Source organism: Chiloscyllium punctatum, chromosome 3, assembly GCF_047496795.1.
Source record: "Chiloscyllium punctatum isolate Juve2018m chromosome 3, sChiPun1.3, whole genome shotgun sequence".
NCBI lineage: Eukaryota > Metazoa > Chordata > Chondrichthyes > Orectolobiformes > Hemiscylliidae > Chiloscyllium > Chiloscyllium punctatum.
Genome location: NC_092741.1, coordinates 15,656,312 through 15,677,761, shown reverse-complemented (window position 1 = coordinate 15,677,761; position 21,450 = coordinate 15,656,312). Strand labels below are relative to the sequence as shown.

Sequence of the window (21,450 nt, the reverse complement as noted above, 5' to 3'; positions counted from 1 at the left end):
TCCCTGACCTATCACCTTCATCCCCTCCCCCACTCACTTATTGTACTCTATGCTACTTTCTCCCCACCCCCACCCTCCTCTAGCTGATCTCTTCACCCTTCAGGCTCTCTGCCTTTATTCCTGATGAAGGGCTTTTGCCCGAAACGTCGATTTTATTGCTCCTCGGATGCTGCCTGAACAACTGTAATAACATGGAAGACCATAGCAGCAAATTTGCACACACAACAAGCTTCCACAAACAGCAGATGACAATTCGCAGGATTTTTTTTGTGTGATGTTAATTGAGAGATTATTTATTGGTCAGGGATCTTTTCCAGACAGTTAGGAGGAGAAATTGGTCCATAGTTTATGTTAAATTACAAAGATTACATTTTTGTCACTTACTTCCTGAGTACCACAGTGAAGTATTAGCTGAGATGTTTGTGATGAAACTTTGGATTCTAAGTTGGGAATGTTACCAACTGAACCAAAGTTGACATTGGGCGAGGGTTCAGAAAATCTACCATCTGTGCTATTAGCCAGGATGCTTTAATTTGATACTGAATTCAAAACAGACGGACAAATGTTTCAGAGAAGGCATACTCCTCACCTTAGGTAGTGTATGATGCTTACAGGAATTTTGGGAAGTTCAAAATGTGAGGGGAATGCTGTGGTCTTAACTTACTTAGGATTTAGGCTCATATAATTTTCCTGACCTGTTGCATAGATAATGCCACCAACTTTCTGGCGTGAACCTCTTGTCCTTGGCCCATCGATATTGCCCGACAATCTAAAGAAAACAGATTAGTTAGCTTTTACATTCAGCCTTTAATTGTGTTACTTTATAGCATACCACACAGAAATATCAGTGATTTAAGTGTTTGCGTGTGATGAATCCTGTGGATCTGCCTTAAAAGTGACATTCATCCATATGTCTCCTGCAGGCCCTGACACTGTCATTTGACGACCCTGTCCACATGCACTAGCCATTTATCTGTCAGCTCACAGATATGCCACAGTGATTCCTGCTGTTGTGTGAACTCTGAAATCCTCAGCTCCAACTTCTGCAGCTGGCAGCATTTCCTGTACATGTGGTCACCGAGGACACGGTTGGGGTCCGTGACTACCCAGACAATACTGGCTATATACTCCACCTGACTGAGCTGTACCTCCATGTCTTAATCTTACTTCCCTAACATTAACTTTATTCTATTTTGTATTACTTATGTTGCTTTATAACATTTTCCCTGACTTCCCTTATTCCTGGTGTTTCTTAGTTAAATGCAAGTATAGCTACTTCTTTAAAAATAATATGTTTTTATATATGGCAGCAATTTAAAGATGATCCCTAGCTGTATGCTGCCCTTGTTTAATGTTCACTAGGGGTGAAAAAAAAACACATCCCTTATGTATCTTGACAATTAGGGATGGGCAATAAATGCAGGCCTAGCTAGTAACATTCACATCCTAGAATGACATTACAGCATGCTTCTAAAGGCCAGTATGTGATCTGTTCCTAATTATATTTCAATTCAGCACTACAGCTAGCTACAAAGGATTGAACAAGGTTTGTGGTTAATGATGAGTACAGAGTGTAGTCATATGATTTATTGAACTTCAGTGTTACAAGTTTGCAGACTGCAAATGGAATGATTTTTCCTTGAGATGCAGGAACACAGTGCTTCAGGGGTAAGCAAGGCTTAATATAAAATCGACGAGTCTGGGTTATTGCACCTGCTTCAACACATTCTGGCAGCAAAGGAGAGAAAAAACCTTGCCATTTTAGAGCACTTTTCATTTTCAGATAATGTAATAAAGTGGAAGGCCATATCTGCAAATTTGCATTCACAGCCAGCTTCTACAAACAGCAGTATGAAAATTAGCAGGATGTTTTCTTTTGTGATGCTACTTGGGAGATAAATATTCGTCAGGGATCTTTTACAGACAGTTGAGGGGAAAGCAATTCTATAGTTTATGTTAAATTACAAAGGTGAGATTTTTGATCATGGGAGCTTATACTTTACAAGGTAAACTGTCCATCTGATTCTTGGGTGGAAATACAAGGAAAGTCGGCGATCATAGTGTCAATAACAAATAAAATGAGGTGAGGAAAATGGCATTATACAACACAAGAAAAAAGAGCTATAACAAAGCTATTCTGATGCTAATTATGTTGAAAACAAACACTGTAAAAGGACTTGTTAATTGTGATTCTCGCAATTGGCAACCCATGGTTGATATACATAAAACTTGAAGAATAGCATGAAGTATTCTAAAGAAACATTGGAGTGCTACCAGATAGTTGTATTCTCTATGTGGACTGGATCCATACCAATTTCAAGCTTTTTGGCCAGCCCTTCAATCTGATTGCTGGGATCAGATCCCATGGACAGGAAACAGATCAGAGGAGTTTGTGTATCACTTTCTTCCCAGGTTGTCTCCAGGTTTAGAATCACTGGCTCTGCGTATTTTGCTTCCATTGCCTCAGAAATGTAGTTTCGAGCTTGAGACAGAATTCTGTCAGGACACCAAGACCTGAAAATTTAAAGTTGTAGTTAAATAATATTTAGAATTCTTTGTTAACTATTGAGGAATACCTCAATGATCATGTATTAGCAAGAAATTGCTGAACTGTCATGGAACACACTTTCCAAATAATAAATGTCTATTGGAAGATATATACCTAAAGTATGACATCAGAGGTATTATTGAAGTATGGCATAAGGAAAGCCAGGAAATACAATTTAATATTTAATACTTTTTTATTACAGTGTGAGTTGTAGTCTTTAATAGTTGGGATGACGCTCATTCTTGGCAAAATTCTGTATGTCGAATCTTTTTAAATCTTTTAAAATGTGGAGGCTGCTGGAAGCACAGGATTCTAGCTGACCAGGAGATCTTCCTACTCTTCAAATGAGTTTCAAAGCTTTACAGATTGATAATCAACTTAGAGTCATAGAGATGTACAGCATGGAAGCAGAGCTTTCGGACCAACCTGTCCATGCCGACCAGGTATCCCAACCCAATCTAGTCCCACCTGCCAGCACCCGGCCCATATCTCTCCAAACCCTTCCTATTCATACACCAATCTAAAAGCCTCTTAAATGTTGCAATTGTACCAGCCTCCACTACATCCTCTGGCAGCTCATTCCATACACGTACCACCCTCTGTGTGAAACGTTTGCCCTGTAGGTCTCTTTTATATCTTTCCCCTCTCACCCTAAACCTATGCTCTCTAGTTCTGGACTCCCTGACCCCAGGGAAAAGTCATTGTCTATTTATCCTTTGCATGCCCCTCATAATTTTGTAAACCTCTATAACGTCACCCCTTAGCCTCCAATGCTCCAGGGCAACCAGCCCCCCGCCTGTTCAGCCTCTCCCTATAGCTCAAATCCTCCAACCCTGGCAACATCCTTCTAAGTCTTTTCTAAACCCTTTCAAGTTTCACAACATCTTTTCGATGTCAGTATTTACTGTGGAAAAGGATATGGAAGATATAGACTGTAGGGAAATAGATGGTGACATCTTGCAAAATATCCAGATTACAGAGGAGGAAGTGCTGGATATCTTGAAATAGGTAAAAGTGGATAAATCTCCAGGATCTGATCAGGTGTACCCGAGAACTCTGTGGCAAGCCAGAGAAGTGATTGCTGGGCCTCTTGCTGAGATATTTGTATCATCGATAGTCACAGGTGAGGTGCAGGAAGACTGGAGGTTGGCAAACATTGTGCCACTGTTTAAGAAGAGCGATATAGACAAGCCAGGGAACTATAGACCAGTGAGCCTGACCTCGGTGTTGGGCAAGTTGTTGGAGGAAATCCTGAGGGACAAAATGTACATGTATTTGAAAAAGCAAGGTCTGATTAGGGATAGTCAACATGGCTTTATGTGTGGGAAATCATGTCTCACAAACTTGATTGAGTTTTTTGAAGAACTAACAAAGTGGATTGATGAGGGCAGAGCGGTAGATGTGATTCATATGGACTTCAGTAAGGCGTTTGACAAGGTTCCCCATGGGCGACTGATTAGCAAGGTTAAATCTCATGGAATACAGGGAGAACTAGCCATTTGGATACAGAACTGGTTCAAAGGTAGAAGAAGAGGGTGGTGGTGGAGGGTTGTTTTTCAGACTGGAGGCCTGTGACCAGTGGAGTGCCACAAGGATCGGTGCTGGGTCCTCTACGTTTTGTCATTTACATAAATGATTTGGATGCGAGCACAAGATGTACAGTTAGTAAGTTTGCAGATGATACCAAAATTGGAGGTGTAGTGGACAGCGAAGAGGGTTACCTCAGATTATAACCTCAGATTATAAAGGATCTGGGCCAGATGGGCCAATGGGCTGAGAAGTGGCAGATGGAGTTTAATTCAGATAAATGCAAGGTGCTGCATTTTGGGAAAGCAAATTTTAGCAGGATTTATACTCTTAATGGTAAGGTCCTATGGAGTGTTGCTGAACACAGAGACCTTGGAGTGCAGGTTCATAGCTCCTTGAAAGTGGAGTCGCAGGTAGATAGGATAGTGAAGAAAGCGTTTGGTATGCTTTCCTTTATTGGTCAGAGTATTGAGTACAGGAGTTGGGAGGTCATGTTGCGGCTGTACAGGACATTGGTTAAGCCACTGTTGGAATATTGTGTGCAATTCTGGTCTCCTTCCTATGGGAAAGATGTTGTGAAACTTGGACAGGCCAAGTCCACTTTCCATGTCCATTGGGTTTCAAGCTGGGACTTAAAGTGGAGCTTCTGACCCAGGGGTAGGGAAACCAGCACAACACTGCAAGAGTTCTCCAGCTACAATGTTTTTGGATGGGAAATGAGACTAAAATAAAAAGCATTGTAACATTTACTGAAGAAGCAAACACAACTGTGTTCATATAATCCTTACAATGTGGAAGCTGGCCATTCGGCCCACCAAGTCCACACTGACCCTCTGAAGAGCATCCCAGCTAGACCCAACTCCCTAACCCTATAACTTTGCATTTCCCATGGCTAACTCACCTTGCCTGCACATCCTTGGACACTATGGGCAATTTAGCATGGCTGATCCACCTAATCCGCACACCTTTGGACTGTGGGAGGAAACCCACGCAGACATGGGGAGAATGTGTAAACTCCTCACAGACAGTTGCCTGACTATGGAGCTGAACTGGGGGGGTCCCTGGTGCAGTGAGGTAGCAGTGCTAACTACTGAGCCACCAATGCTGCCCCCACAGTAAGGAATGATATGCTTGATGGATCCTCAAATAAAGCCATTTGGATTGAGCAGAGGAATGAAGCAGTTACACTGATGGACTTGGTGGACCCACAATCTCTCAAAGCGTAGTAGCAAATGGCCAAAAAGTGCAGAAATGTTAAGTAATAGCAGGAGATTTTAACGAGCCTAATACTAACTGAGATAAAACCTGTGGAGAGTTGAATCATACAAAAAAATATAAGCTTACATCAGAAGACAAGAGTTCAATGCAGAAGGAAGTCTTAGAATATAGAATCATGGGGATGAAATGAAAAGGAAAATCAGGAAAGCAATTAGCATATGTATTTCCAAGTAAAATCAAGGAAGAAGAATTGTGTTCTATAAATGCATAAAGCACAAGAGGATAGTTAAGGAAAACATCAGGGCATTTAGAGATCAAGCAGCAAGTTGTGTTTGGAGGCAGAAGACACAGGTATGGTTCTGAATAAATATTTGACACCTGTTGTCACAAAAGGCGAAGAAGGTACAGGGATTGAGATTTAGGTGCAGTGTAAAATATTGAATGCCTTATGTGCCACTCAAGTGCAATGCCACGAGACACTTCATGACACACAAGGGCAGTGGAAATAAAGCCCAAAAAGTTACTAATGCTAGGTCAGTGAAAAAAATTCAAAACTGACATTGCTGGGTTTTTGTTAGGCACAAACATTACGGGTTACTGAATCAAGATGGGTAAACATAATTAAAAGTTGATAAAATGTGGAGCTGGAGAAAACACAGCAGGATTGAAATGTAATGAAAGTACCTATTAGTCATTATGTTTTGGAATGTCAAAACAAGCTTAGGAGCTGAGTGGCCTAGTCTGGCTTCAATATTCCCATGCCAACGGGAAACATACTAACAGCAAAACTGCATATCAGAGTTACATTTTAGATATTCTGGAGTAAATATACAGTCATGGATGTATCTCACCTGATGAGCAATAGCTTGCAGAATGCATCTAAAGAGTCACTATATCCATGAGGGATTGGTGTTTCTTCTGGAGCATCAGCATCAAACCAGACTTTCCAAGCCTTCTCATTCTTAGAAACCTGTAACCATATCATAAACATTAAAAAGCACCAGGAGAAAGTGAGGACTGCAGATGCTGGAGATCAGAGCTGAAAAATGTGTTGCTGGAAAAGTGCAGCAGGTCAGGCAACATCCAAGGAGCAGGAGAATCGACGTTTCGGGCATGAGCCCTTCTTCAGGAATGAGGAGGGTGTGCCAAGCAGGCTAAGATAAAAGGTAGGGAGGAGGGACTTGGGGCAGGGCCTTGGGAATGCGATAGGTGGAAGGAGGTTAAGGTGAGGGTGATAGGCAGGAGAAGGGGTGGGGGCAGAGAGGTCGGGAAGAAGATTGCAGGTCAAGAAGGCGGTGCTGAGTCCGAGGTTGGGACTGAGATAAGGTGGGGGGGGGGGGGGGGGGAATGAGGAAGCTGGAGAAATCTACATTCATTCCTTGTGGTTGGAGGGTTCCTAGGTGGAAGATGAGGTGCTCTTCCTCTAGGCATTGTGTTGCCATGGTCTGGCGATGGAGGAGGCCAAGGCCCTGCATGTCGTTGGTGGAGTGGGAGGGGGAGTTGAAGTGTTCAGCCACAGGGCAGTTGGGTTGGTTGGTGCGGATGTCCCAGAGGTGTTCTCTGAAACGTTCTGCAAGTAGGCGGCCTGTCTCCCCAATATAGAGGAGGCCACATCGGGTGCAGCAGATGCAGTAAATGATGTGTGTGGAGGTGCAGGTGAATTTGTGACGGATATGGAAGGATCCCTTGGGGCCTTGGAGGGAAGTGAGGGGGGAGGTGTGGGTGAAAGCTTTGCATTTCTTGCGGTTGCAGGGAAAGGTGTCGGGAGTGGAGGTTGGGTTGGTGGGGGTTGTGGACCTGACGAGGGAGTCACGGAGGGAGTGGTCTTTCCGGAATGCTGATAGGGGAGGGGAGGGAAATATATCCTTGGAAATTACTGTCGTTGAAGAAGGAGGCCATCTGGGTTGTTGCTGCGGAAGATGGACTGTTCCACATATCTGATGAAGAGGTGAGGAGTTTATAGTGAATGTCCGTGTTGTACGTTTATAATGAATGTCCGTGTTGTACGTTTATAGTGAATGTCCATGTTGTACGTTTATAGTGAATGTCCGTGTTGTACGTTTATAGTGAATGTCCGTGTTGTACGTTTATAGTGAATGTCCGTGTTGTACGTTTATAGTGAATGTCCGTGTTCTCACTCTGAACAACGTCTCTTTCCAATCCTCTCACTTCCTCCAAACCAAAGGAGTAGCCATGGGCACCCGTGTGGGCCCCAGCTATGCCTGCCTCTTCGTCGGATATGTGGAACAGTCCATCTTCCGCAGATACACCAGCACCACCCCCCACCTTTTCCTCTGCTACATCGATGACTGTATTGGCGATACCTCGTGCTCCCACGAGGAGGTTGAACAGTTCATCCATTTTACTAACACCTTCCACCCTGACCTCAAATTTACCTGGACCATCTCAGACTCCTCCCTCCCCTTCCTCGACCTCTCCATTTCTATCTCGGGCGACCGAATCAACACTGACATTTACTATAAACCGACCGACACCAACAGCTACCTAGATTACACCTCCTCCCACCCTGCCCCCTGTAAAAACGCCATCCCATATTCCCAATTCCTTCGCCTCCACTGCATCTGCTCCCAGGAGGACCAATTCCAAAACTGAACAACCCAGAAGGCCTCCTTCTTCAAAGACTGTAATTTCCCCTCAGATGTGGTTGACGATGCTATCCACCGCATCTCCTCCACTTCCCTCTCCTCTGCCCTTGAACCCCGCCCCTCCAATCGCCACCAGGACAGAACCCCACTGGTCCTCACCTACCACCCCACCAACCTCCAGATACATTGTATCATCCTTTGTCATTTCCGCTACCTCCAAACAGACCCCACCACCAGGGATATATTTCCCTCCCCTCCCCTATCAGCATTCAGAAAGACCACTCCCTCCGCGACTCCCTCGTCAGGTCCACACCCCCCACCAACCCAACTTCCACTCCTGGGCACCTTCCCCTGCAACTGCAAGAAATGCAAAACTTGCGCCCACACCTCCCCCCTCACCTCCCTCCAAGGCCCCAAGGGATCCTTCCATATCCGTCACAAATTCACCTGCACCTCCACGCACATCATTTACTGCATCCGCTGCATCCGAAGTGGCCTCCTCTACATTGGGGAGACAGGTCACCTACTTGCGGAACATTTCAGAGAACACCTCTTGGACACCCGGACCAACCAACCCAACCACCCTGTGGCTGAACACTTCAACTCCCCCTCCCACTCCGCCAAGGACATGCAGGTCCTTGGCCTCCTCCATCGCCAGACCATGGCAATACGACGCCTGGAGGAAGAGCACCTCATCTTCTGCCTAGGAACCCTCCAACCACAAGGGATGAATGCAGATTTCTCTAGCTTCTTCATTTCCCCTCCCCCCACCTTATCTCAGTCCCAACCTCAGACTCAGCACCGCCTTCTTGACCTGCAATCTTCTTCCCGACCTCTCTGCCCCCATCCCCTCTCCGGCCTATCACCCTCACCTTAACCTCCTTCCACCTATCGCATTCCCAAGGCCCTGCCCCAAGTCCCTCCTCCCTACCTTTTATCTTAGCCTGCTTGGCACACCATCCTCTTTCCTGAAGAGGGCTTATGCCCGAAACATCGATTCTCCTGCTCCATTTAAAAGCACCACTCAAAATTTCACAGAATCACTTTTCACAAAAGCACTGTGAATTTCAGAGTTAGTAAGGGCTTATATTCCAGCCCTTAATAGCAGAAATAAGGACAACAACCCCCCAAAAATGAATGGGCATGAGTTAACTATTGAATTATCACTGAAGCAGTATTCGCAGGGCCAGATTACCAGAGCCAGAAGAAAGACACATTTAAATTGAAATTTGGAATTTTATGATGTGTGGTGAATGCTGGTTCCCTGAGTAAATTTAAGGAGGAAATCGAACTTTCATTAGCAACAGTTTGAAGGATTATGAAGAGCCAGCAGGAAAGTAGCATTGAGGCCAAGATGAGATCAGCCATGATTGTATTAAATGACAGAGCAGGCTCAAGGGGCTAATTGCCTATTCCTGCTTCATGTTATTACATCAATAAAGTCTTATGTCAACAGGACCCAGGCTATTATTGGACTGAATTGGCTAGAGTAAGTGTCATGCAAAATCTGGCCATTTTGAAGTAATGGATGGAGTCATAGAGATGTACAGCACAGAAACAGACCCTTCGGTCCAACTCGTCTATGCTGACCAGATATCCTAACCTAATCTATTCCCATTTCCCAGCACTTGGCCCATTTCCCTATAAACCCTTCCTATTCATATACCCAACCAGATACCTTTTAAGTGTTGTGATTGTACCAGCTTCCATCACTTCCTCTGGCAGCTCATTCCATACATGCACCACTCTTTGTGTGAAACGGTTGCCCCTTACATCCCTTTTAAATTTTTCCCCCTCACCCTAAACCTATATCCTCTAGTTCTGGACTCCCCCACCCCAGGAAAACGACCGTGTCTATTTACCTTATCCATGCCTTTCATGGTTTTATAAATAAGGCAATCCAAAAGGAAAACACCTCATTCACTGTATCAGAACATTAGTTATGACCCCATCAATTTTTGTACTGTCTGTGAACTTAGTGATTAACACTATGTCAGGTCACAAGTGCTCCTCCAAGTGCTGTAAGAATAGTCTTGGTCATGGTCAAAGAATGGGGAGACAGTCAGGGCATAGAAGAGAAAGACAATCAGATGGATTGAGAGGTATGGAGTATGGAGACAGTGAGTGGAGGAGGGGAATAGAGCCAGTCCTCTGCTCATTCCTTAAGTCTCGCTGAAGTCTGCCATAGCGCATTAATATTTGTCAATGAGACTGCATGCAATTCATGATGTAAGCATAGGGGCTGGCAGAAAGTCAGTGTGAATGGAGCAGACATGTTGCTCACCACGAGGTTTTTGTTACGGTAATTGTAAATAAAGTGTTTAAAGAAAACATTACAACAGACTATGCCTAAATCATGCTGAGTAAGAAGAGTCAAGTTCAGCCACAATGCAGATGGAACAAGAGGACAATGATCCTTAGATATGGTGACAGTGCTGGAGGCATCAGTTTTGAATAAATTTTATTAATTCCTTTATGGGATGTGGGTATCGCTGGCTAGGCCTGAAATTATTGCCCATCCCTAACTGTCCTGGACAAGTGGCCTTCTTGAATGGTTGCAATAGGAACACTCATGTGTCTTGGGAAGGGTGTTCTAGGGTTTGGACCCATTGACATGAGGTGACATAGTTCTGAACCAGGATGTTGTGGCTTGGAGGGCAACCTGCAGGTGGTCATGTTCCCATGCAGAATAGGGAGGCGCTGGAGTTGGCAAGGGATCAAATCCTACCATAGCAGATGGTGAAATTCGAGCTCAATACAATGTGGAATTATTAAGCTGGCCTAATACCAACCATGTAACCACTGTAGATTGTTATAAAACCTTTTCTGGATCATGAATGTTCACCAGGAAAGGAAAGCTGCCACCCTTACCTTGTCTGTAAGGGATAAAATGTATAGATGTTTTTGATGTAGTCTGTTTGGACTTCAGCAAGACTTTTGATCAAGTTCCACATGGAAAACTGATAGCAAATGTAAGAACCTATGGGATCCAAGGGAATTTGGCAAAATGAATCCACAATTAGCTGAGTGGCAGGAAGCTGAGGTTGATGGTTGAGGGGTGTTTTTCCAATTGGAAGTCTGAGTCTGGTGAGTTCTCACAAGGGTCAGTATTGGGCTTTTGTAGTTTGTGGTTTATATAAATGATCCATTCTTAAATATTGGACAGTTGATCAGTAAGTTTGCAGATGATATGAAAATTGATGGAGTGGTAAACAATGAGGGGAATAGTCTTAGATTTCAAAGGATATAGTTGGTCTGGTCGGATGGGCTGATTAGTGGCAAATGGAATTAATTTTGGATAAATATAAGGTTGTACATGACGGTAGGATCCTTGGAACCATGGATCAGAGGAATCAGAGGAACCTTGAGTGGGGGGGGGGCCTGATATGGATTCTATAGATGGGAGGTTGGCCTTTGCGATTGTCTGGGCCGAGTTCACCACACACGGTAACCGTCTCCGATCTTGAATGGTACAGTTGCCATTACCAGGTAGTGATACATCCAGACAGAGTGCTTTCAATGGCACACCTATAAAAGTTGGCAAGGGTATTCACCAAACTTCCTCAGCTGCCTGAGGAAGAAGAGATGTTGTTGGGCCTTTGTAACCAATGCGTCCACATGAAGAGTCCAAGAAAACTTGTTGTGGATGATGACTCTCCACTCATTTCACCTCTGTGCTGTTGATGTGTAGGGGGGCATGAGTAACATTCCGCTGAAAGTCAATGATGGGCTCCTTGGTTTTGCCAGCATTGAGAGCTAGGTTCTTCTCAGTGTACCATTTTTCCAGGTCTTCCATCTCCCATCTGTGGTCTGTTTTGTCACCATCTGAGATTCGACCAACTATGGTGGTATCATCAGCGAACTTGTAAATGGCATTAGTCTGGTATTTGGCGATGCAGTCATAGGTATACAGTAGTACAGTAGGAAGCAGAGAAGTGTTTGTGGAGATGAAATATTGTCCCCAGTCTTCACTGATTGTGGCCTGTGGGTCAGGAAACTGAGGATCCAGTTGCAGAGAGTGGGGTTTAATCTGAGATCACTAAGTTTAGTAATTAGTTTAGTAATTGAAGGTGTTGAAGGCCAAACAATAGTCAATAAGTAGGATTCTTAAGTAGCTGGGAGGAGTGAAGGGCAAGTGATATGGCATCTGATATGGATCTGTTGGTTCAATCGACAAATTGGAGTGGGTCAAGAGTAGGGAGGCTGGAGTTGATTAATGCCATGACCAGACTTTCAAAGCACTTCATGACCAGTTAAGTTAGGGCCACTGGACAGTAGTCATTGAGACATGCTGCATGAGCTGCCTTAGGCACTGGGATGATGTTGACCCTCTTGAAACAGGCAGGGACAGTGGCCTGCTGCAGGGAGAGGGTGAAGATGTCAGAGAAGACCATTGTCAGTTGATTTGCACATGCTCTGAGTGCATGGCCTGGTAATTCGTCTGGTCCCATCGCTTTCCTTGGATTCACATGAAGGAAAACTGATCTGACCTCTGATGCAGTGAATGATGGGATAGGTTGGTCAGGACTTCTCCGCTGAAATTATGCTCAAAGTGAGCATAAAAGGCAGTGAAATGATCTGGGAGGGATATGTCATTGTCTGCTACCTTGCACTGTCTCTTTTTAGAACCTGTGATGTTATTGCCATAGTCGCCAGGTGTCTGTCTGGGTCTCTAGTTTGAATCGGTATTAGTCCTTGGCTGCCTTAATGGCTCTGCAAAGGTCAAACTGGATTCCTTATATTTGATGGGTCTCCTGATCTGAAGGCCTGGCACCTGGCTTTTAGCAGGTTCTGTATGTCCTGATTCATCCAGGGTTTCCTGTTGGGGAACACCCGGATTGACTTCCTCGGTATTCAGTCATCCACACACTTGCTGATAAAGTCTGTGACAGTGGTGCCGTACTCATCCAAGGTACCTGCAGACTGTTTGAACATGGCCCAATCAGCTGATTCCAGATAACACCAGAGTTGATCCTCTGCCTCCTCTGACCAGCACTGGACCTGTATCCACGAGGGGGCCTCCTACTTGATCTTTTCCCTGTAAGCTGGGAGAAGAAACACGACATTGTGGTCCAAGTTCCCGAAATGAGGGCAGGGGATAGAGCAGTAGGCATCCCTCACAGTGGTGTAGCAATGGTCTAAAATGATCGGGCCCCTGGTGGGGCAGGTTATGTTCTGGTGGTACTTGGGCAACACCTTCCTTAGATTGACTTGATTGAAGTTGCCAGTCACAATAAACAGGGCCTCGGGGTGTTCTGTCTCCAGGGTGTTAGTGGTGGAGTATAGCACACCCAGAGCTTCCTCCACCTTTGCTTTTGGCGGTATGTACACAGCAGTTAGTATAGCAGCAGTAAATTCCTGTGGTAGACAAAAGGGGCGGCATTTGACGGTGTGGAATTCAAGGTTTGGGGAGCAATGGCTTCCCAGTGTTGCAACATCCTTGCACCAGAAGTTGTTGATTAAAAAGCAAACCCCTCCACCCTTTGTCTTACCCAAGTACGCTGTACGGTCCATACGATGGATAGAAAAACCATCAGCTTGAAATGTGTAGTCGGGAATGGATGGGTTGAGCCAGGTTTCTGTGAAGCAGAGTGTACAGCAGTCCCACAGTTCACACTGGAAGCTGAGCCGTAATCTGAGTTTGTCCATCTTGTTCTCCAGAGATGAACTGAACTGAATTGAATTGAGTTGAATTTATTCTCACGTGTATCAAGGCACAGTGAAAAGCTTTGTCTTGCGAGCAACATGGTGCAGATTACAGAGTTTAGTAGCATAGATAGTAAATAATAGGTAAACAGCAGTAAAAACAAAAACATAGGTACAGGTGAATGTTAAGAGTTTGAGAGTCCATTCCATATTCTAACAACAGTAGGGTAGAAACTGTTTCGAAATTGGATGATGCATGTGTTCAGGCTTCAGACTGTACATTTGCTAGGAGTAAGCTAGAAAGGGGGGACTCTTGAAACTGCGTAGTCTCAGTCTTACTAGCAGGCCGACACGCTTACCTCGCTTCCTCACAGGTTTCTTACATTTGAGTGGTCTGGTGGTTTGCTGGAGTGGATTGTGACTGCTTCCAATTAAGTGATCCTTCCTGGGACCCTGTAGAGCAGGTAGGTCGCAGTTTAGTGTATTTTTCAGAGGGTCTGCTTAGGATCCAGTGTAGCAGGTAATTTACTGTGTGGTTTTATTACCGGAGGGAGTTTGCTCAGGACCCAGTGGAGAAGTTCCTGGTTACAGTTGCTGCCGATTTGCTGCTCCAGGTCTAATCACGTTTTTTGCAGAAGTGTTTGGGCTGCTCTCCAGGTTAAGTTTTGATAGATTTCACGTCAGGCAGGCATCTTATGGAGCCGGGAGCGTACTTAAGAGGGAAATCAGGAGGCCAAGAAGGGGACATGAGATAGCTTTGGCAAATAGAGTTCAGGAGAATCCAAAGGGTTTTTACAAATACATTAAGGACAAAAAGGGTAACTAAGGAGTGAATAGGGCCTGTCAAAGCAGCCTTTGTGTGGAGCCACAAGAGATGGGGGAAGATACTAAACGAGTATTTTGCATCAATGTTTACTGTGGAAAAGGACATGGAAGATATAGAATGTGGGGAAATGATTAGTGACACCTTGAAAAATATTCATATTACAGGGGAGGAAGTGCTGGATATATTGAAACGCATAAAGGTGGATAAATCCCAAGGACCTGATCTGGTGTGCCTTTGAGCTAGTTCTGTATCCAAATGGCTAGATCCCCCTGTATTCCGTGAGATCTAACCTTGCTAATCAGTCTCCCATGGGGAACCTTGTCGTATGCCTTACTGAAGTCCAGATAGATTGCATCCACTGCTCTGCCCTCATCAATCCTCTTTTGTTACTCCTTCAAAAAATTCAATCAAGTTTGTGAGACGTGATTTCTCACGCACAAAACCATGTTGACTATCCGTAATCAGTCCTTGCCTTTCCAAATACATGTACAACCTGGCCCTCAGGATTCCCTCCAACAACTTGCCCACCACCGACATCAGGCTCACTGGTCCATAGTTCCCTGGCTTGTCCTTACCACCCTTCTTAAACAGTGGCAACACGTTTGCCAACGTCCAGTCTTCCAGCACCTCACCTGTGACTATTGATGATACAACTAACTCAGCAAGAGGCCCAGCAGTCACTTCTCTAGCTTCCCACAGAGTTCTCGGGTACACTGATCAGGTCCTAGGGATTTATCCACCTTTACCTGTTTCAAGACATCCAGCACTTCCTCCTCTGTAATATGGACATTTTGCAAGATGTCATCATCTATTTCCCTACAGTCTATATCTTCCATATCGTTTTCCACAGTAAATACTGATGCAAAATACTCATTTAGTATCTCCTCCATTTTCTGCGGCTCCACACAATGGCCGCCTTGCTAATCTTTGAGGGGCCCTATTCTCTCCCTAGTTACCCTTTTGTCCTTAATGCATTTGTAAAAACCCTTTGGATTCTCCTTAATTCTATTTGCCAAAGCTATCTCATGTCCCCTTTTTGCCCTCCTGATTTCCCTCTTAAGTATACTCCTACTTCCTTTATACTCTTGTAAGGATTCACTCGATCTAACCTTACATATGCTTCCTTCTTTTTCTTAACCAAACCCTCAATTTCTTTAGTCATCCAACATTCCCTCTACCTACCAGGCTTTCCTTTCACCCTGACAGGAATATACTTTCTCTGGATTCTCATTATCTCATTTCTGAAGGCTTCCCATTTTCCAGCCGTCCCTTTACCTGCGAACATCTGCCCCCAATCAGATACTGTCAAAATTGGCCTTTCTCCAATTTAGAACTTCAACTTTTAGATCTGGTCTATCCTTTTCCATCATTATTTTAAGTCTAATGCTGGCCCCAAAGTGCTCCCCCACTAACACCTCAGTCACCTGCCCTGCCTTATTTCCCAAGAGTAGGTCAAGTTTCGCACCTTCTCTAGTCGGTACATCCACATACTGAATCAGAAAGTTGTCTTGCATACACTTAACAAATTCCTCTCCATCTAAACCCTTAACACTATGGCAGTCCCAGTCTATGTTTGGAAAGTTAAAATCCCCTACCATAATCACCCTATTATTCTTACAGATAGCTGAAAACTCCTTACAAGTTTGTTTCTCAATTTTCCTCTGACTATTAGGGGCTCTATAATACAATCCCAGTAAGATTATCATCCCTTTCTTATTTCTCAGTTCCACCCAAATAACTTCCTGGGATGTATTTCCGGGAATATCCTCCCTCAGCACAGCTGTAATGCTATCCCTTATCAAAAATGCCACTCCCTCTCCTCTCTTGCCTCCCTTTCTACCTTTCCTGTAGCGTTTGTATCCTGAACATTAAGCTTCCAGTCCTGCCCATCCCTGAGCCATGTTTCCATGATTGCTATGATATCCCAATCCCATGTTTCTAATGATGCCCTCAGTTCATCTGCCTTCCCTGTTAGGCCCCTTGCATTGAAATAAATGCAGTTTAATTTATTAGTCCTACCTTGTCCCTGCCTGCCCTGACTGTTTGACTCTCTTCTGTTCTCAACTGTACCAGTCTCAGATTGATCTCTTTCCTCACTATCTCCCTGGGTCCCACCTCCCCCCATCCCCACCTTACTAATTTAAATCCTCCCAAGCAGCTCTCGCAAATTTCCCTGCCAGTATATTAGTCCCATTTCAATTTTGGTGCAATCCGTCCTTCTTATACAGGTCACTTCTACCCCAAAAGAGATTCAATGATCCAAAAATGTGAATCCTTCTCCCATACACCAGCTCCTCAGCCATACATTCATCTGCTCTATCCTCCTATTCCTGCCCTCACTAGCTCATAGCACCGGGAGTAATCCAGATATTACTACTCTCGAAGCCCTCCTTTTTAAATTTCTGCCTAACTCTCTGTAATCACCCTTCAGAATTTCAGCCTTTTCTCTTCCTATGTTGTTGGTTCCAATGTGGACAATGACCTCTTGCTGGCTCCTCTCCCACGTGAGAACATTCTGCACCCTCTCTGAGACATCCTTGATCCTGGCACCAGTGAAGCAACACACCATTCTCTCCAACATTGTACTGTACAAGGCAGAGGTGGAACCTGTCAAAATGTTGCAGTGAAAAGTTGTGTTTGGCTGTGTGTATGTGGCTGTGTGTGTGTTTGTGTGTGTATATGCATGTATGAGTATGTGCATGTGTGTGTGTATGCATGTGTGCGCATATGCATGTGTGTGTGTGCATGCTCATGTGTCTGTGTGCGTGCATGTGTGTGTATCTGTGTGTGTATGTATGTGTCTGTGTGTATGTATGTGCGCGTGTATGTCTGTGTGTGTGTCTGTATGTATGTGTCTGTGTGTGTGTCTGTGTGTGTGTTTGAGTGTGTGCCGCTATTTGGAGATTTACCCCACAAAGTCAGCTGCAGCAGCAGTCTTGTTGTTGGTGTCCAGTCCGGCTGCCCCGGAGAGGGGGCAATGACAGACGACGGGGGCTGCACGGGTTGGACCGGGTTGCTGGTCAGGGGGATGGCATTGGGGTCGGAGCGGCAGTGTTGGGGTTATGGGGCTGTGTTGAGGTCGGGGAGGGGGCTGTGTTGGGGTCGGGGGGGTGGTGTTGGGGTCAGGGGGTGGTGCCAGGATTGGGGAGGTCGGAGGTGGTGTTGGGGTCGGAGGGGCAGTGTTGGTGTCATGGGGCTGTGTTGAGGTTGGGGGGGGCAGTGTTGGGGTCGGTGGCGCGGTGTTGGGGTCAGGTGGGCGGTGTTGGGGCCAGAAGACGGTGTTGGGGTCAGGGGGGCAGTGCTAGGGTTGGGGGGCGGTGTTGAGGTCGGGGTTCGGTGTTGGGGTCAGGGGGCAGTGTTGGGGTCGGGGGGACGTATTAGGGTCGGGGGTTGGTGTGGAGGTCAGGGGGCAGTGTTGGGGTCGAGGGGGCGGTGTTGAGGTTGGGGAGGCGGTGTTGGGGTCGGTGTTGAGATCAGGGGCAGTATTGGGATCGGGGGGACGGTGTTGGGGTCAGGGCGGTGTTGGCATCGGGGGGGCGGTGATGAGGTTGGGGGGGTGTTGGTGTTGGGGAGGAGGTGTTGGGGTCTGGGGGTGGTGTTGGGGTTGAGAGTGGTGGTGCTGTGGTCAGGGGTGCGGTGTTGGAGTCGGGGGTGCGTTCTTGGGGTCGAGGGGGCGCGATGTTGGGGTCAGTGGGCGGTGTTGGGGTCAGGGCGGTGTTGGGGTCAGGGGCGGTGTTGGGGTCGGGGGTGGTGGTGTTGAGGTCAGTGTTGAGGTTGTGGGGCGGTGTTGGGGTCGGGGGGCGGTGTTGGGGTTGGGTGGGCGGTGTTGGGGTTGGGGGGCAGTGTTGAGTTCAGGAGTCGGTGTTGAGTTCGGGGGCGGTGTTGGGGTCGGGGACCGGTGTTGGGATCGGGGGGGTGTTGAGGTCGGGGGTCAGTGTTGAGTTCGGGTGCGGTGTTGGGGGTGGGGTTGTTGCTTGGGTTGGGAGGCGGTGTGTGCAGGTTGGGGCCGGTGTTGGGGGCGGGTTCTCGTGCACTGTGTGTTGCTGCGGGGAAGCAGACTTTAAACACTCTGAGCCCCAGAGGAAAAACATTTAATCGATTAACCGAATAATTCATTATCTGAACGAAATAGTGCCCGCTCATCTTGTTTAGATAATCGAGGTTCCACTGTATAGGAGTTGGGAGGTAATGTTACGGATGTACAGGGCATTGGTTAGGCCACTGTTGGATTTCTGGTCTCCTTCCTATCGGAAAGATGTTGTGAAACTTGAAAGTGTTCAGAAAAGATTTACAAGGATGTTGCCAGGGTTGGAGGATCTGAGCTACAGGGAGAGGCTGAACAGGCTGGGGCTGTTTTCCCTGGAGTGTCAGAGGCTGAGGGGTGACCTTATAGAGGTTTATAAGATCATGAGGGGCATGGACAGACAAAATCTTTTTCCTGGGTTGGGAGAGTCCAGATCTAGGGGGCATAGGTTTAGGGTGAGAGGGGAAAGACCTAAGGGGCAGCTTTTGCTCACAAAGGCTGGTGTGTGTATGGAATGAGCTGCCAGAGGAAGTGGTGGAGGCTGGTACAATTGCAACATTTAAAAGGCATTTGGATGGTTATATGAATAGGAAGGGTTTGGAGGGATATGGGCCGGGTGCTGGCAGGTGGGACTAGATTGGGTTGGGATATCTGGCCGGCATGGCTGACTTGGACCGAAGGGTTTGTTTCCGTGCTGTACATCTCTATAACTCTATGACTCTAAAAAGATGTTCTGCTTACCATACAAATTGATTATGTGGTACAGATAGAAGATCCTTTATCCGAACATCCAAAAACCGAAAAGCTTTGGGATCCCAAGGTCTTTTTGTGAAGTTTTTTTCTCATTAACAAGCAAGCAAACAGTTAACCCAAATCGACACCCATTTGAAGCATGTCGCTCAGATGCGACGTGGTGGGGTTGAGGGGGTGGGGTAGGGTGTGGGGGAGATGTGTAATGGCTAAGCATCAACGGTTTGTTCTTACTTAGAAGTCTGCTCCTCCAGTAAGACTTTTAAAAATTTCACCATTAAACTGTCACTTATTCTGAAAACTGAAGAATTCTGAATTCTGAAAAACAGCTGGTCCCAAGCAGTTTGGATAAAGGATTGTCTACCTGTATGTGTGTTTCAGTGCTAGTGTGATGTTAAGTACTAATTTGTCAAAGACAAGTGGATCATATTGAATTGCTGTTCACAGCAAGCAGAGTACTAGCTGTACTCCATCATCCCATACTTGCAGAATACAGAACATAATGTCAAACATTCGATGTATTCTTGTAATTGGACAGTACTTATTGAGTAATCACCAGTGCGCTAAGAATCAATTTATCAACAAAAATGTTGAAAATTCAACCCGACTAGCCATATAAATACAATGGTTACAAGAGCAGCTCACCTCCTGACTCCTCAAAGCCTGTCCACGATCTTCAAGGCACAAGTCAGGAGTGAAAAAGTGTGGCACTGGAAAAGCACAGCAGACCAGGCGGCATCTGAGGAGCAGGAGAGTCAATGTTTTGGGCATAAACCCTTCCTGATGAAGGGCTTATGCCCAAAACATTGATTCTGCTGTTCCTCAGATTTTGCTTGACCTGCTGTGCTTTTCCAGCACCACACTTTTTGACTCTGATCTCCAGCATCTGCGGGCCTCATTTTTTCCAAGTCAGGAACGTGAGGGGATGCTCTTCATTTGCTTAGATGGGCGCAGCTCCAACAACACTCAAGAAACTTGACACCATCCAGGACAAAGCAGCCCACTTGGTCAGTATGCTATTCACCACATTCAAAGTAGATTCCTTCCAGCAGCAATGCACTGGGCCAGCAAGGTGTACCAGTTACATGATGAACTACAGCAACTCATCAAAGCTCTTCTGACAGCATCTTCCCAAAGCTGGGAACTCCATTAGTTAGAAGAGCAAGAGCAGCAGATGCATGAGAACAACACCCCCAGTTGCACTGTCTCCTTCATGTCACAAACGCCATCCTGACTTGGAATCATATCACCCTTCTTTGTTACCTCGGGGTGAAAATCCTAGAACATTCTGTAGGTCTGCCAACATTATGGAGAGCAGTACTTCTGACCCATGGCCTTCTTAAAGGCACTAAAAGATTGATAATAAATGCTGCCTCAACAGCAACATACATCCATAAAAGAATTACAAAAAAGTAAACAGCTGAATGAATACCATCTGAGTAAATGTCAACTACAACAATAGTTGTAATTAGATGATATTAATTGTTGAAAATGTTACCACTTTGATTCACTTTAAAACTAGATTTGTTTATACCACATATAGGGCAGCCTCAGTCTGGAGGATCCTACTATAATAATTGCAAGGATCATGAAAAGCAAATTTCTGCAATCCATCTCCAGCCTCTCTGCAGCTACTGTCCCTCACTCCTCCCAAATACTGATTTTTTAGGGGCTGCAGTTCATCTCCCATTAAAATGCCATGGGTCAGAGTATTGCAAAGTATTGCAAGATATGATTAGCAAATGCAACATTGCTGCTAAAATTAGCCATAACGGTAACTTTGCCAATAACTTTCCATGTGGCCAAACGAGTTTCCAATTCAAGGATTGATCTATTTTAAAGTGTAATACTTTCAGCTTGTTTGTTGAGTCAGTTTTGTATTTTATGTTTCTGAACAGGAAATAGCTACAATACCTGAGTCAATATCTCTGCAAACTGAGAGAGTTTGCTCAGCTCCACCAAATTCAACCAAGTCATATCAAGGATCCAGCGGAAAGGTTTCTGTGGACTGGCTTTCAGGTCAAGGGCTGCACCACCTGAACAATTAGACAAAGAATTCACCTTTAGTAAAATAATTCTTCAGTTTCTTAGTCAACGTGCCTGCTAGAATCAAAACAATGGGCTGAATATTACAGGGGGACGGGGCGGTAGGGTTGTTGTCTTGCTCACCCGACTTGGTTACAGCCAAACCTTGGCCTTAGCTTGCTTGAGCAATATCAAGCAGCACTTAACCACTGACCAGCTGAGCAATATTGAAATGACTGGGGTTTTGCAAGTAGGTCTTGGTTAGTTCACTGCAGTGTAC

At 45.5% G+C, this 21,450-nt stretch overlaps 1 protein-coding gene across 1 annotated transcript in view; it reads right to left on the bottom strand.

The window, feature by feature from the left end:
* Window positions 1-21,450, bottom strand: part of LOC140453953 (dynein axonemal heavy chain 8-like) — a 1,210,036-nt gene that overhangs the window by 48,111 nt on the left and 1,140,475 nt on the right. Inside the window, exons 82-85 of the mRNA XM_072548830.1 lie at window positions 21,060-21,181; window positions 6,145-6,263; window positions 2,312-2,514; window positions 696-769 (exon numbers count right to left, since the gene is read on the bottom strand). Of these exons, the coding sequence (XP_072404931.1) occupies window positions 696-769; window positions 2,312-2,514; window positions 6,145-6,263; window positions 21,060-21,181 (518 nt within the window). The remainder of the gene's footprint in view (window positions 1-695; window positions 770-2,311; window positions 2,515-6,144; window positions 6,264-21,059; window positions 21,182-21,450) is intronic.